Consider the following 18414-nt stretch of genomic DNA (forward strand, 5'->3'; position numbering starts at 1 on the left):
TGTACTTACATTTCTACAAAAGTCAAGCTTATAACACGTGCTTCCCTCATGAGCCAACCCTAAACACTCACTAGTGCGCTACCAGTTTTTCAGCTATCTGGCTAGTTTAATTGGCTATATTATACCGTTCGGTCTGTTAATCAGGATACAGTGGCTATTTCATAAACTTGTTGATAAAGTGGGACGTGGGTATACAACGACGTGTAAATGAAAACCGAAATAATACTTCTGAGATAAAGCCCTAACATCACATGCAACAGTAAAATCAATTGACTCCTGTCACTTTATACATATGCACGTGTCTATCTTTGATCTTCAATAGGGTTGTCAAAAGTAAACAGTTAAAATAAATTTGTTTCTTTTGATTTAATATTTTTACATGGTGATTCCTTATGAAATATTCTTATGCACCCTTCAACAGTATTTCGTTATTCCGTTTCACGATGTATAAGTAATATTGAGTAAGTGAACAGGCTATATAGGCGTTGAAAAGTGTTGTGTAGATCAGTGAAGCAAGACCTTAGTAAGCACAGACAAATTAATATTAAGTGTCATATTTTGCAGGACCACCTATCCGCCGAAAATATATAACGGGTCTTATGTGTGCTCAGGTAAATGGCAACAATTGGCCGGTCTTTTAATTGATAAATAAAATTGATAGGGATAGCTAACGCCAATGAACATAATGATAGGTAGACATCGTTAGTTAACGGAAAAATTTACAAATCGCGTGCTGTTCTGTGTCCTACATTTAAAGCGCGTTTAATAAAAAGCTTAGCTTAATATGATTAGCAAGTATATTCGTTTAATATTATCGCGTAATTGACACAAACACATTTACTGGTATATTTTGTCACGTCAGGGGGAACTTAGCGTAGCTTATCGTTATGAGTGAAAGGCGAGCCCAAATATTGACTCATTCAATTAGCCCGCTACACGAGTAACTACTCCTGTTCTTACTTATGATTTTGTATGTAACATCGTAAACAGTCATGCCGTAGAATAGATAAATAATGAGTACAGAAGTTGCACTACTTTTTATCGAGAAAAGCTATGTCGTTTTATGGTGAACATGAGAAAATAAACGCTAAAGGGCGGTGTTAAGGTGCAACTTAGATTGAACTTACAATAAATAGGTACCTATAGCTTAGACATTTCGGAACGAAGTTCCTTATTTCGCGTTACACGCTCAGAACGCTCTCCAATACTGAAGGAAGTGTAATAAAACTTTTTCTTTTTATTATATCTCTTGTATTCTGTATGTCTGAGAAAGAAATACTCAAAAAGTATTAATTTGATTTTCACAAGGTTTTCACCAATGGACGGAGTGGTTCATGAGGAAGGTTTGAGTGTATAATTAGTAAAGGTTTTCTTTAAATTGGGTGAAATATAACCATGGTTGACAAAGATGTCGAAATAAATAATGCCGACCAGTTAAGCTTAACTGGTTAAAGTCATGCTGAATTGCACCGTAATACCGCTCGTTAGCGTTTATTGTCTACTCTTTAATTTATTTTACCTAGTCAATACACTTCGTCGATAAAATCTTGCCCTCGGTTTACAAACTATTTTTTGTCCTCCGTCAGATTTGCATGCGCGGGCGCGTGCACATATTCAAGTACCTGGAAAACATGGCCAACAAGGACTCCCTTCCGGCGCACAGGCGAGTGGACGAGACCAGGCGGGCCACCAAACACAGTTCATACATCAGCTCTCCCAACAGCGCCCATATAACGTCAGGAAACGCGACCATCGACTGTTTGAGGCATAAGCCGAGGCATGTCGTCGATAGTGGCTACTGTACAGATGGTGTTGACAAGAGGTGGTCGAACGATGGTGAGATACTTTATTTTTCACTAGCAGTTAGCAGAATAATAAACATAGAACAAATATATTGAGCGTATCTTGACTTACGAGTAGCTCAGACAAAACGACTCACAATTTTGTTTCGTTTTAAACAATGAATAAGGAATATTAAGGAACGGCCCTAAGATACTATAGTCATTTAGCTGGAGGGTGCTCAAAGTCAAAGGCAAAAATATCTTTATTCATGTAGGCCCAAGGGGTACAGGTGGCACTTTTGATGCTTACACTACATGAGAATTACACAGTAGTCATATGATGGCGATAAACATATTCGTAAACTTAAAACTAAAGCTACGAGGGTACCAAAAAAAAACATAGCCGGTTTTTTTTTTTTGTTATCACCATCTCACATTGTCATTTAAAATTAAACCGCCGTAGCTTTAGTTTTAATATTACGAATGTAGTTATAAACATTATCTCACTACCATGAAAACATTTTTAATGTAACAGACTCATCAAAAGTGCCATATAAGTGTCATAAAGAAGAATTTTTTGACTTTGACAGTTACTCCCTTACCCTCCTTTTTTAATCTACTATTACATATACCTTGGCTGCAATCTCACCTAGGTAAATTATGATGCTGTTTAAGATGGTCAAAGGTATACCATACCACCATACACTATACTCTTAGTAGCTTTCTGCGCCGAATCTTAAAGGAACGCTTAATCGCTGTTCGGCACGACTTTGTCATTAGGGTCCGAACCAGAAAAAAAAACTGAAATTAAAAATTCCCAAATTCCCCCCGTCGAGGACCGAAACCACGACCACAAGAATACCAACAAGCTCAACGTAAGTGGAGCGTGCTTACCTAGGATGAGGCCGTTTCACTCTTGATTTAATGGTATTTAATAACCAAGACACTCTTTCACTACCTACCCTCCTTTTTTCAACCCACTACTAAACAAAATAATAAATAAATAAATATACTACGATAATACACACATCGCCAACTAGCCCCAAAGTAAGCGTAGCTTGTGTTATGGGTACTAAGATGACTGATGAATATTTTTATAATTAATATACAATAAATACTTATAATATAAATATAAACACCCAGACACTGAAAAACCTTCATGTTCATCACACTAAAATTTTCCAGTTGTGGGAATCGAACTCACGGCCTTGGACTCAGAAAGCAGGGTCGCTGCCCACTGCGCCAATCGGCCGTCAAACTACTAGCCACGTAGACTGCAATCTCAGACCCCTAGTCGGTTTCTACACGGAATCGCTTGGGGGCACGACTTTGTCATTCGGGTAACTAGCCACGGCCGGAGCCTCCAACCACACCAGAGCGGAAAAAAATTGAGAAATCTTAAATTACCAGATTTCCTTCGCCGGAACTGCCGCTTATAAGAACTCAGATCTTACCACTGCGCCAGAGAGGTTGTCATAAGATGTTATGTTACATTCCACAGCGGGCGGCGAAGCAGGCGGAGGGTCGGGTAGATCAACTCCAAGCACACCGTCAACTTTGTCTCCCGGCGCTGCTCTGTCGCGCACACAATCTCTGTCCAGTGAAACCCCCCTAGCCCCTCTCACGCCTATACTCACAGGGTATGTAGAATATTCCAGAATGAATTTTATTTGAAGTTAGAATATTTTTGGAGGTCAGGTACGTTTGAGAACTACAGATCTATTATATAAAATATGCAGGTAAATTCCATGAGGTGGGAAACACGAGAAGCAATATCGGCTCGTTTTCCTGTAGGTACTGTTTGATAGAAGCAGGTTTGACGGAGTACCAACGTTAATATTAATTTGCTATGATTCAATTTAAAATAATTATGACGCTTCCTTTTCGGTATGATGTACGTAATGAGTATTTTGGAGGATATTAAGTGGTATATTTTTTTACAACTGTAAGAAAGACCGCAAATTTTTTTTTAAAGTAATCCGATGTGGCAGTGTCGATTTTATAGATGATTTGGCAGAAAGAAAATTAGTGAAAATCTGTAGATTTCCTAAATTTTATGTATTATATATAACCAGCAAATCGATCGAGACATTTCGAGTTTGCGAGTTTTGAGATTGAGATTTGTATTTATTAATTTCATAATTATTTGTAGATTAACATAACAGGGAATAAAATACTGTATAACCTCAGCTGATTTGGCTAGCAGAAGCGTGCACTTCATACATGCGCAAAAGCACTGCTTACCCTAAAATTCATATATAACTCGTATTGGAGGAGGATTTTAACCATTTTATGCAATATTCCTGCCGTATGCATACCCTGGAAAGAAACCCAGTGCACGCCACTGTTGGCTAGTTAGTATGGACTAGTATAGCAAATTAGAGTTCTTGGTATACTATGTGACATGGCTACAGGGGAATCCCCTTTTTGCATAACATGAGGATTTTCGCCATCTTTGGGGGTATATATTAACCCCCCAAAGATGGGGAAAAGTGAAAGACGAAAAACTGGATCTGTATTCTAATTTCAAAGGGATAGTTGTATCCTATTAAGCTTTGTATGGTAACCGTGCAACTACCATTTATAGATGTCCATGTGACATGAATATTCCACTGCGTTTCTCAAACGTACCAGCCATATTTCTAGAAATTACACATTTAAAAAAAATTGTAGATTCACTGAACGTAATGATTTAGGATTTACTACACATGATACGTTTTTAAATACCCATTGGTAGTCACAAAATGTTTGTTTATAAAATTATCATAGACTGAATGTCTATACTTCGTTAGACTTTTTCGGACCTCTATAGATTTTGTTATTAGAGGGTGTTTCTGACATTTTAGGGGTTTATTTAGATAATAAAGCATTACAAAATGTTATATAAAAATTAACTTTAAAGATGCGAATGTAATCAAATCCGTTCTTTTTTTTAATAAAGTTTAGCACAATTTAGAGAAAGATGTTTTGTAACGCTTGCTGGTTTCATAGATGGTATATATAATTATGGCCCGTTTATTCATAATATTATACTTTTATTTTTATGAATAAAGGGCAAGATATTTATTGATTTTAATCTTGTAGTATTTTATCTAATAGATGCTTTTATTTTTCTTAACATTTATTTCTCGATGGCCGATGCAGAGGTAATACCAACAGTTTTGGCTCGTTCATCACATCATAGTTCCTTCATCACCCGCCCCCCCTATTTTATTAACCCCGGTGTTGTCCCTTTCAGCCTCCGTATATCACCCGAAGGGACCATTTCCAATGGCGACGATAAGAGTAAATTAGCTCATCAACAAACCTACAGGTACATTATATCAGAGTTCAGTTGATTGCGCGTTGAATATTCAAACATTGATAGAATATATTGTATATTTTTATACACGTGGGCTTGGTTGAAACCTTGAATGACAATGAAAAACCTTTTGGCCTTCAACTTTTTACCGGGATTCATACTTTAAGAGAAATAACTGTAAAAATTTAAGAAAAATACGCGATGACAACCACTATATCAGCTTTATTCCACATCTATTTTCAAACGTTGGCACTAATCTATGCTAATTTATCAAATATAATTCGGCGAAAATTGGTTAAAATATCATGTAATTCAACACGTAGTCATCTTCTTCTCGCCTCATACACGATCACTGGCATAACAATAGCACTAATTTTATATATATTGTAATGGTTTTATATTTATGCATGATTTGTTTGAGTTTTAGAAAATAACTTAAAACTAACTGTGTTTTAACTTACAAATTATTTCAGTTTGTAACAACATTTAAGGCATTTAAAACATACTCAAAGTTGAATTGAACCCTCAGTTAGGAACAGAATATAACATAGATATTTTGGCACAATGGTTTATCTTACTTTATTTGAATCATAAATAAAATTTACGGTTCATGTTAATTTGATTTATTTCACAAGTTTAATCAGACAAAATAATAACTATTAATTAATACACTGCTAACACTGCTTATTTTTCTATATTGCTTATTAATATTAATTATGATTAATTCTTGAGCTTTGTTATTGAGGTAAATCATTATAAACTAATGCATATAAGTACCACAATTTGTACATACAAATGATAACAAAGTAACAATAACATTCTTAGAGTAATAATAACAAAGTTATCGCTCAGCAATAAATAGACCGCAGAACTCGATCAATGCTGTAGTATATGACTAATTTTAATTGTTTGGTATTACAGACAATACAAAGAAGCTTTAAGACAGCAGCGTCAACAGGACGTCTACAGACCCCGAACGGACCAACCCTCACCAGAACTCGACTCCTCACCTCACTCCCAAAGCCCGATCCACTTCCAAAAGTCCCCGCACTCCCCGATCAACGGCTACAGTAATGTGTTACCTTACAACCGATCACTATCTAACCCTGTCTCATCTAATTCTAACTCACCGAACGCACCAAGCTCGCCCATACTCCATTCCACACCAAGACGCTTTCAATCACAAAATGGCAACCCTGAGAAACCGGAGGAAACGAAACGGCCCGTCCAGAAAGTTGTACCGTCGAGGAACGTCAATAAAATGTACTCCTCAGTTAACGGAAACATTGATTACACCAGAGTGAACGGTTCCGAAACGTATACGAAACCAACTTCACCCACTAAATCACCCACAAATACACTTGGATACAGTAGTCTCAAATCAAATATACCTCGAACTGTGAATGATGCTAAGCTGTTAACGACAACGGTGTCGTACTTGAAAGGTGCTGGCGCGAAGCCTGCGGGCAAGATTGCATGGAATAAAGACGGTCCGCCCGATAAACTCAGCTTCACCATGAAGAGGGAGTTCGATAAGCAAAAGGAGGAGTCTGAGCTGTTACAGCAGTTGAGAGCGGTATGAAGTATTTTGTTGAAGTATTTTTATTTTTAACCCCCCACGCAAAAACGACGTGTATATTTGCGTGCGTGCTAGCGAGTGTATACGCGTGCGTGCGTTTGTAGCATCATATTTCTCGAACGAATAAACCGATTTCGATTTTTTGTTTGAAAGGTGATTCCTTTCGTGTTCTTAGCTATGTTTAATGAAAGTCGGTCCACGATAGCCATCGCCACAAAATGGGGGTTTACATATTTTTTCCCAACTCCCTCTATATGAAAATGAAATTAAAGGGCTTGAGTTGGAGAATAATGTACACGATATTGAAAGTCGGAGGTTCTTAGCTTAAAGATAAATATTAGACTTGTTGCCATTTCATTAGCTATTTTGCACAATGTGCCCACCGCATTTCATTGCCCGCCCGCTTTTAATACTCTGTTTTCAACTTTCAATTGAAAACAAATTGATAGCCTAATTCTCGAGGAAACTTTGGCTATTTTGCATCATGCTTGGACCCTTAGGAGAGTAGTAAATAAAGTATTAGCGCCGGTGAGTGATGCAACGTCGTGGGTCAGGGTATATAGGGTTGTATAATGGCCAGAAGTTGGAAGCGGACGAAATCGCAGGGAACTACTAGAATACAAATAAAAATGGTCGATTTATATTACAGATAATAGAGTCGCGGCTGAAAATGTCTCTACCTGACCAACTGGCGCCAGTATTGGCGGATGGAGTAGTGTTATGCCATCTCGCCAATCACGTTCGGCCGCGATCGGTTGCCTCTGTGCACGTACCGTCGCCTGCGCAGGTAACTCTACATATTATCTTCGTTCTTCTGTTTTACCGTCTTTTTTCCAAAACTAGAAACCTTTCCTTTTCGTCTTGCCCTTATCCTTAAACTATGTGGTATTGCACGACTTCTTCTACTCATTTTTACCAGCCACATTGTTACTTATTTCAAACGCATATTATCCTCTTTCACGCAATCCTTTTGTCTCTCTTTGGTTTCCCTCTGCTCCTTTGTTCTTTCACATACATATTTAACATTTTTCTGGTTACATGATTTGTATCACAAATAAAGGTATAGCCCGTATAACAATAAAATAACTTCGATTACATAAAATTTAAGACTTTCGGCGACCTAAGCAAAACGTCATAACCTGAGAGTTCTACATAATATTCTCCAATGTGTGTTAAGTCTACCAATCCGTTCTTAGCCAAAGTGGTGGAGTACGACCTAAATTATTCTTATTCTCAGAGACCCGTTGTGTGTCTATAATGGGTTGATAATAAAGCACAAATAAACGCTTCTGGTAACATATAAAAAAGTATAGGTTTTTTTTAAAGGCGGCGATACGTTGGTAAGAATAATCGATCCACTAGCCTACTTATAATGTTTCTTATAATTACAGCCAAAGTTAACAATGGCGAGGTGCAGACGAAACGTGGACAATTTCTTAGAGGCATGTCGAAAAATTGGCGTTGAAGAGGTGAGTTATAAATGTTGTATATTTAACTTAAGTTTTCTTTAGGAATTTTACCATTACTACCATTTGTTTGAGCTGGCGATATTTTTTTAAATACAACTACGGCGTACACTTGACAAAAAACCTTTGATTAACGAGATTTATGCATGATTTTTTCTATCACGGATTTTAGTAAGACAGGTCGCGCCTAAGTACGTAAAGCTACTGAATTTAAATACTTGTGTAATTCCACTGGTTCAATAGCCCAGAAATCGTATTAAGTGGGTATTGGGAGTTTTGTGATGTACCACTTTTAAAACTTTTAGAAACAATGTTACTTGTGCAGTGCTCTGCAAAAAAAGTAAAAATCTTGAACCGTATATACTGTGATCATTCTATAACCTAACCGAACAGACATGCATTTCGAGTGTTGCAGGGCTTGTTTAGATATCCTTTTGCGAGCGAAACTGTACTATGTGAAACTAAGAGACGGATGGCGTGTGTTCCAGGAAGACATCTGCTCCTCCGATGAGATACTGGGCGAGGCTGCGGGACAAAGCCTAGCCGCCCTCGCCTGCACCATACAAGCGCTACTGGAACATACGCACCGCTCGCCAAAGGATATCCAACCAGACCCGTACACCCAAAATGATAACCTTGAAAATTACCCTCCGAATGATTCCACGGATACGGATATCGACTCCCTGGAACTCAATTACAACCAACAACCCTATCAAGTGAAAAGTAGATACAGTGACGAAAGGTACATAAGCAATTTCAATTTCGACAACCAGAACTACACTTTCGACGAATCCGAAGAATACCAGTTGAACTACGAGAATAACAACACTGAACTACAAAACCTTCAGTACTCTCCAGTTTACAACAACGAGTTGAGAATCCGTGGACCTTATTACCATAACAATAGAATACAATTCGTGACGCCATTCTGCAAAGGAGACGGAGTTTTGAAGAGCGGCAATTTCGAAATCTACGACACAGATGAAGTTGATTTTCCAGTGGATTCAATAGATGCGGTAGACTCAGCAATGTGCAATGAGAATGTCGAAACAGAGAGGTATGATAGGGGAAAGATGAATCTCGATATACAATTGAATTATAATAATGATATGGCAGTGCGAGTTGAAACTGCCACTGAAAGGGAGAATAGGATTTTCTACACGTGTCTATGCCTCGGGAGTTTTATCTTGTCGGCTATCTTACTGATTCTATATCCTTTGTAAATTGGTTATGGTACTTCCAAGAATTTAATGTTAAGAATTGCGTAGAAGTACATTGTAAACGATTATAATTAATAATACGTATCTATTATTAAATATAATGGTATTTAAATTCATTGGATGATTATTTATAATAATATAATTGATCACTTATATTATTCAGGGTTATATAAAAGGAGCGTATGAGTGCCAACTAAAAGTAATAGGGGGCGATTCCTCTAAGCGTTGAGGGAAAACATTCTAAAATAGACCAATCGGATTAAAGAGGCATTCGTGACAGTGTTATCACGTCATCTTAGTATAATCCGATTCGTCCATTTTGGTACGTTACCGCTCGCACGCAAACTATAAGCATAAATGATGACATTAATTTCAGAGAAAATAATTGATACCTTTATGAAAATTAGTTTCACTTGTCCGCTTCCTAAATATTACTTTGTACATGAAATTTAAATCCTTAAAACTAATTTACTGATATCTATAATAAAAACACTAGTTTTTAAACTCATTTATGAGGTAGTTTTTAGCGATTATTCGGTAGTTGTTATAAAATTGAAATACACTGTTTTTCAATTTAAATGCACAAATTGCCTTATAACGTAACAGTTAAACTGTGATTGAAATCTAATTGAGGCTGCTGTTTAAAAATGAAAGGAAACCGGCACTTTAAAATTTTTAAATTTGAAATCATATAATAATATATTATCAGGTAATACTAGATTTTTAAATACATTTAACTAACGCACAAAATATTTGTACTTCCTACAAAACAGTGACCAAGAAATCCCAACCTAGAATCATATTAATTGGTCAATACATTCAGTAGTCCGAAAATCTTCCCATCTAAACTCTTCACATATAAAACTATTTTCGTATTGTATCTTAGAATTTATCGTGTTCTCTAATTTGTGATTACTAGATATAGCGTTATTAACGCCCTAGTTTGGTTGGTGTATGTCCGACCAGTTTCTTATGCACCAGCCCCGGTTAGCGTACACGAACGATGTCATAACTTAAGATCTCAGAGAGCTTTGATACTAGTCGGGCGAACAACGACAAAATAAATTCGTTTCTAAACATCATAATTAATATTATCTCTGTGTAGAAGTTTTTTTAAATAGATTCGAAAAAGTGCCGTTTTTCTTTTTGATTGTTGAGACTGATAAAAGGAAATTGATAGTATTCAAAGAAGGAATTGTATAGTTTTCCAAATAAAACATTCATTTATTATGTTGCTATTTTGATATTGGTAAATGTTTGATTAAAGTTATTAGGCAGGTACGTATATACGTAAGTAACGTATAATTAATACAAGTTAACATTCGCCGGAAAGATAATATTTCCTTAAAGGAATATGACCTTACATATTTTACACAAAGTTTCGATATTATAACTTTAAAGAAAAATAGACAGTCTTGCTTTAAAGTTGTACATTAAACAAGACTGTCGATTTGTATTTTACATAGTGTCCATTAGGGGCGTTTTCTGTAGGAACTCAACACCAAGTATCGTTTCCGTAATCTATAAAAACCTTTAATGAATTTCGGAAAGTTATAAAATCAATAAAATTATTTATTATATTTATTGAAAACAAAATGTTTTAAGTCGTTTAAATATCCATGTACTCCAAGTACCGTTGAAGGTCATGGACTGCTCCATGTATGTATGGCCTATACATTTCGGAGCTATAACATAGTATTGCTAAAAAGCTGGCGCCCCTAATTATAGTTCTACAGCTACGTTTGTTATGTTTTAATAAACTAATGCAACTCTAAAACTGCAAAAATAAAGGCTTGTATTAGTTATACTTGCTTTAATAGATCAAAAGGATGTAAGAATTGTTACAATGGAATTGGATGCCCATCGCTTAGTGTTTTTCATAATTATTTACAACTACTATTAATGTTTCCATCGTGCAAGTAATAATGGCTATGTATTCGTTTTTGTTCTGCGAAATCCAAAATTTACACCAATACTGTTTTCATTCAAGTATCCTCATAAAAAATTAAGTATTGATTAAGATATTGTAATATTATACGGGCGCTATGTAAGGTACGAGAATTTTTTTTATAAAATTTAATTAGACTTACGAATTTCATTCTTCATATCTAAATTTAAATTTTGGTCTTGTGACTTTTTTCTCAACATGATTTTATCTCAATTTATTATGGAAATGGTGATAAATTAAAAAAAAAATTTAAAAAAATCAGTATTCGTGTTTAAATGTTAATTTTTTTGCAAATAAATTGTGACATGGGCTTTGCTAAGGTGGGGGTTAATGGCGCAACGCTCCCGCAATTACTTCAAAGTCTTAAAAATTACAATTGTAATAGCGGGTGTATTGTGAAACTCTCCATAATTGTGGATAATGTTTTTGTTTAATCGATTTTATCTTTTATTTCAAAAGATCTCAGCTTTATTTGAATTTTGTTAGGTTTAATTTCGGCTTGTTTTTTTTTTTTTTATAAAATAATTTAAGTTGATTGAATTTATTAAATAAGAGGTGATTTTTTTTTCGTAAACATATCGCTGTTATACGGTATTCTTACAACTGCATTTAGGGAAAGAGACTGTCAATTAGTTAACCTGTATTATTTAATCTGACTTCCTCAAAATAACTACTTAATTATATATAATTTCACAAACTGTCTATACAAATATGCTAGTCTTCCTTGCACACGTTAAAGAAACATTTTACTCGTATATTTTTCACTCAATGGTGCCAAGAAGATGATTCCGTGCTAACAAAATGTACGTTGTATGAATACTGGAGTTTAAAATTTACGTGTAAAGTACCGGTAGAGGTATTAACATCACGAAGCTTTTAAATACTTTGCACTCGTTTAATCGTAACAATAATTAATATTTAGATAATTAATTACGGAAAATATTCATACAAAAGTATTTATTATGTTGAAAAAGTAAAGTTATTTAAAACTAAGGATATTTGAGAACTTGGCAGCTTTTAGAGGAAATAGCTGCGAAATTAGCAAGCAGTTCGCTGTACCTATTTAATTAGCATATTATGTATGGGGTTTTAAATAAATGCCATACTCTTAACAGGTACGCAGGCAAACATCTTAGGCTAACTGCATCACCAGGTGTGATCGCGGTCAAGGATGAACTCAGAAACTATTAAAGTCGACGCAATGTCGTATATTAATATAATTTCGTTTCGATAACGCACGCAAACTATACATTTACATACTTTTATAATGAACAAGATGATAATAAAAGTTCGAAAGTACAATATCTTACGAAATACTGGTGCATAGTTTTTATCGTCATAATATTAGTATGAGTATTGATAGTTTAAGCTCTATCAGCCTTATTATACGAATTAATTTAATCGTATATTTTATCCAGTCGAATAAATTTCTTATATGATAAGAATTGTATGCCTTAATCGAAACTTCATATCGTTATTGTATTTTTAATGCAAACGCATAACGTTAAGTATTTTTTTGGTGACCGTTTAACGCCTGAAACATTTTTAATTGATTTCTTCGTAGAGTTGGAACTCGTTCGGGGCACGTGTGAGATTTTTTTTACCAGGTTTTTTAGCTAAATAGCGCCATCTAGTGTTAATACTGTTTCCCAGTATTGAAACTAGATGGCGCTCCTTAGATACAACATAAATAGTAGTTAATTTTCAGTTACAGTGGAAGAAAATCACATACTGTGCACTCTGATTACGTAAGACAAAACCACTTCCTTAGGCATTACCTTAGGCTAAGTAAGTAAGGCCTAAGTATATGTCCTAATAAATGCATCGTAAGTTAAGACAAAACTAAACTAAATTTATTGCTACTAATATATCGTTTAGTTAATGTGAAAAGTCATCTCAAAATAAAAAAAAAACACAGAAATAATAATATTAAACAATATTTATATATTATATCATTCCAAAAGACAGTACACAAGTTGTTCTAAGGAACTTTACTAGGATTTTAAATTAATTATTTTATTAACTTGAAATTTGCAGTTCTTTTTAAGGGCGTAAACGGTTCCAATAGAAATTAGTGTTATTTAGATTTTAGAAATTATTTAGAGGCTTCTTCGTATAACTATTGAATAAAAGATTTATTAAAAGACAAGTTTTACGTAATAAACGATAATGAATAACATGTATTCCTAACAAAGCCAACTTAGTGTGTTGCCAACTAATTAAATGAAGTTTGCATTTATATATTAATATAATAAATAAAGTGAATTAACACGATATAAATTATGATTTTTTTTAAAATATTTACTTCTAACTTTAAAGCTAATTTTAGAAATATCTTTAATTTTTATTTTATATGAAGTGTAACTTAAATGCATTTTTTCCCGCAAAGATTTCAATCGTAGATATCGATTACAATCGTAAGTTTTTTTTTAATAATGTATTATACCCCTAGATACTAGACCAGATGTTTAGTTAAACCGTATGTATTTATTCAGTGACTTTCTATACTCAGAGAATTTGTTCAACACTATTGAACTGATGAAGAAAAAAGAGTAATATAATAATATACGAAATATTTATAATTCTGGTGCATTAAGAAAACCGCTTTAGCAAGTGCGAGTGTCTCGGCGTGGTTCCGCTTATTTAAAAAAAAAAAAAAACAACAGTCGAGAGACATAAAAGCGAAAGCTATGTACGATTTTAATCTTTGATTTTTTGTGATTGCAAATTCAGCTATTAAATATTATATACTCTTTTTAAGATTCATTTCTTATATATTATTTAAATTACAGTTGTTAATAAACTGATGTAATTTTATAAGCATTCCAAAGATGTGTTTATATTAAAGACTGTAGTACTTATATGTTTATTAGTATGTACACATTTCGAATATTCTATTTATATTCGTAGTTATTTAGGATTACTGTTCTGATTTAACGAAGGTTAAAAAAAGTGATTAAAGTAAACACACTTTGTTGATATTTGTCTGTGAGAGAAAAGGTCAACAAAATATTTTCTTCTCTTTCACGAATAAAACGTCAGAATTTGTTTACATTAATGCATTATCGTTGGTTGCAGTCAATTTTGTATGAAAATATGTTTTGTGCATTTTTCTCTACGATGTGATCTTATTTCTAGTTTTGCTTCATACGATTGCATTTAACCTAATGTTATTATTGCGTATTACTAGCGTACAACAAAATGTAATCTACTATTTTTCTTTCTAATTTGTGATTGTTGTTTTTTTTAATCGCTTGTGCGTGTTGTGTTACTTCTATTAATTAATTTACCTCAAGTTTAATTAAAATGTTTTATAATGTCACGAAACATTATAAAAGCGTTCCGAACTGTGGGTATTTAGAGGTGTTTTTGAATTAACTCGCGAAATCATATGAGTTTAATAAGAGACACCTATTTTGAAATCTAGGGCTGACACTTAAATTTTATTTAACTGTCGGTATAAAAGCACGATAAAACGTACATAATCAAAAATAGTTTCGTAAATAAGTTGTTTTTTTATAAATTACCTTACAGAATAAGAAAACTTCACGTTTAGCCTTCGTATTTTTCTATCGCCTTACGTATTTACTAAAGATTTGGAGAACTTCGCATTATTTTTGAGCTTTAAATTTGCAAGTACAACATTTTTACATAATTTACTTAAGTACACGTTAAGATATAGATTAATATATACTTATATAATTTATTCATAAATACTGTAACAATTGGTTTGTGGTGCTTGGGTATTATTATAATATGTGTAGTTTATGAGTTATATTATGACTGGTTTTAATGTTTTTTGTCTTGCTTTGCTTTTGGCCGGTAACACATAAACATTCAACCTCACCCTAAGTGACGACACGCGTGTTCAGTTTAATCAAATTTTAGTTCCATGTATTCTATTTACGAGCAATTCGAAATACACGCTATAAATATCAAGATACAGATATTGAATTTCTTGGATTTATGTCCAGAGGCGTTCTAACGGTAACTCTAAAAAGTCTAAAATTCCCTTTTCACAGATAAAATTTGGTTAACTGATTTGTGAACAACCTAACATAATGGTTGTTTAATCAAAATTACAGTCTTTTAAATGGGTTATGTACAAAGGGTTAGGTGGAACTTTGCATATGAAAGATACAGAGGTTAACAAGTCAATATCAAAGTCAAAAGTTTCTTCATTCAAGTAGGCCCATAGATGCCACTTATGATGCGTGCATTACATGAGATATGTCTATATGGTAGGGAGATGATGGCGACCACCATATTCATTAACTTAAAACTAAAGCTACGAGGGTTCCAAACGCGCCATGGTCTAAGAAGATGCCCACAACAAACTTACGTGTTTTTTTTTTCTATCACCATCTCACATTGTCCTTAAAAGTAATTAGAAGAGCAACCTGGTCAGAGCAATATCCTTCACACTACATCCTATAATATAATAGTCCTTAATACTATAATAGGAGTTTTCCAAAAGCTTACAATTTAAAATATTTAGTAGTACAATTATAAATTTAAGCAACCTTCAGTTATCGCTTAATTTTTGTATCGAGCGTTAAAGTAATCTTATTTTATTACATTATTTCATGTACAAAACAGCGTGGGAAGATACATAGTGTAATGGAACTTTCTCTACCTACTAAATACACTAGAACCCAATGGAATAATCTAAAGATTCTGTTTGTGGTTTTTTTTTACTTTAGAAATATATTTAAAAAAAAAACTTATTGACTTTCAATACTATAAATTAAAAAGTTGAAGTTTTTCTCTTAAGGGCATTCCATCTATAATTCCTGTATCTTTCATAATGGGTAGGTGCCATTATAATTTATGCTCAAAAATTTTCGGAACCTGTACGTAATATCCACTATTTGGTCACTTAAATTGGGACCATTGGTGCCCATTCTTTGTACAGAAATATTTAAACAAAACTAAATTTACAGAATCTAGTGCCGTCCTCATACTTTTGAACATTGTGAAAAGGACAGCACTAATTTCAGACCTGTCCAATTTATAAATTCGTGTGCAACAGAACTGGCAACACTATATTTACGCCGAAATCTCATATCTAAAGTTAAATCTAAAGTTAAATCTCAATCTTAAGTTCATGTTTTAGGACATCCCGTCAATTTGTGATTGAATTCATGAAATAAAACGCCGCGGGACGGCGCATTGGATGTTTAATTGGACTATTATTATTATTGTTAATATGTAAAATTTGTGTATTTCTTGCCGATTGGGGATAGGCATTAAAACCAGTCTGCCAATCTATTCCATTACGTTCATTAGGATGTTTATTATTTCTTTTTATAAATTAGAAGATTATTTTCTGTTACTTGATTGGTTTCATTAGGCTAAGTTTGATTTGTAATGTGCTACTTTATTATACGATAAATTTCAAAGAGTTAGGTAACTAAGATTTTTCTGATTATATTCTATGGAATAAGTTTGTTGCATTTTTTTCGGCTAACAGGTTAACGAAATGTACTTTTTTTGTATGTACTTACTTACACGATGTTTTTTTTCTCTACTTAAAATTAAATTCCTTATTGGCAATGTTTTGGTTTTATTAAACACTTGCAATGTCTTTCTTTCCTATTCCCGTGGTAAAAGCGTGGGTGGGAGTGTACTTTGAGCAGTTTTCTAATGGCCTTTGAAAGTTCCATCTACATCTGTTATATCCAATATTATAATGATTACCTGATTACCCTGAATAAACAGAGATATATTTGCGGTAAAAATAATCCCAAAGGTTAAAAGGTAGTTATTTCTAAATAACAGCCAGGTACTTTAATTTCATTTACTATTATAGATTTTCTATTCGACATTCGTTCAATTGGTAGTTCCAATTGAACTAAGAGTATCCAAAATGTTTAAATGGACGCTTCCTATAAAAGTTTTTTTCTACCATCCATTATTCTATTTAAGGTAATAATAAAAACTGAATATTTAGTGTCTGTAATTCTGCTATATCTTTCTTCAGGTCTACAACAACAAGCATGCTTTTTCTAAATAGTATGAAAATGGATAGCAATATAGTTTTTTCTGACAGAAAATCGTTTCCAAAACTGTCACTTTTAAATGATTAAAATTTTTAATTTAAATAAATAAATAAATATACTACGACAAAACACACATCGCCACCTAGCCCCAAAGTAAGCGTAGCTTGTGTTATGGGTACTAAGATGACTGATGAATATATATACAGCTGATAGCTCTTGAATATTTTTATGAATATAATACATAAATACTTATAATATACATATAAACACCCAGACACTGAAAAACATTCATGCTCATCTCACAAAAATTTTCCAGTTGTGGGAATCGAACCCACGGCCTTGGACTCGGAAAGCAGGGTCGCTGCAAACTGCGCCAATCGGCCGTCAATAAAAAAATTTATGTGTGCTATCCGAGAGTTTATATATTCATTTTCTATTCAGAAGCTGATGTGCTGCGCTGCAGACGTGTTAGAAGGAAAGGGCACTGTTCAAGTAGCTATTACAGTTACTGAGCTCCTACGAAGACATACAGCACTACGAGATTCCCCGGCGATATCGCCTGTGCCGGTTCCCTCAGTTCCGGCAGTTCCAGCCGCTGCCCAAGCCACCTAGCGTCCAAAACTAGCCTTGGCGCCTCAATCTACATTATCTCTGTAAAAGAATAAACAAAGACTTTGTTTCCTATGGTTTATCCGGCTCGAAGGACCATAATTTGATGTCTAGTTTATGAGTAATTTTAAATGGGACGTTCACATGAGTGTTTTGGAGGTATCAACAAATGAACTGTTTATCTATTATCGATAGATTCGAAGTGTTTATCTTGAAACATATTAATTGTGTCTAGTGGAAATTTATTAGGCATGTTGTTGGTGCAAGAAGTGTACTAACATTATTAAGACTTTGTTTGAAATATTATTTTTATATATATACATATATATATATATATATATGCGTACCATATATATATATATATATATATGTTTGTTTACACATTACAAAGTTTATACGTAGAATGTATTATAGGAATGATTTTCTAGATTGCCTAGTGGGAGACCTCTACCTAAGCTTGCTTCTTCGATCTCATGAAAGTAACAAGACAAACTGTTTCCCAGTCTTT

General features: G+C 33.9%; 1 protein-coding gene across 4 annotated transcripts in view; it reads left to right on the forward strand.

Moving 5' to 3' along the window:
- Positions 1-18200, forward strand: part of LOC120637242 (leucine-rich repeat and calponin homology domain-containing protein) — a 75875-nt gene extending 57675 nt beyond the window's left edge. The window contains exons 5-11 of one of the 4 annotated variants that reach the window (XM_039908972.1): positions 1587-1836; positions 3283-3421; positions 5020-5094; positions 6004-6658; positions 7311-7448; positions 8053-8130; positions 17739-18200. In XM_039908972.1, the coding sequence (XP_039764906.1) occupies positions 1587-1836; positions 3283-3421; positions 5020-5094; positions 6004-6658; positions 7311-7448; positions 8053-8130; positions 17739-17909 (1506 nt within the window). In that variant the 3' untranslated portion in view covers positions 17910-18200. Of the gene's footprint in view, positions 1-1586; positions 1837-3282; positions 3422-5019; positions 5095-6003; positions 6659-7310; positions 7449-8052; positions 8131-8615; positions 9406-17738 lie in introns of those variants that run through there. The other 3 variants (XM_039908968.1, XM_039908970.1, XM_039908969.1) reach the window with 3 other exon arrangements.
- Positions 18201-18414: the final 214 nt, after the last annotated feature.

This window comes from Pararge aegeria, chromosome 3 (assembly GCF_905163445.1).
Source record: "Pararge aegeria chromosome 3, ilParAegt1.1, whole genome shotgun sequence".
Classification (NCBI taxonomy): Eukaryota; Metazoa; Arthropoda; class Insecta; order Lepidoptera; family Nymphalidae; genus Pararge; species Pararge aegeria.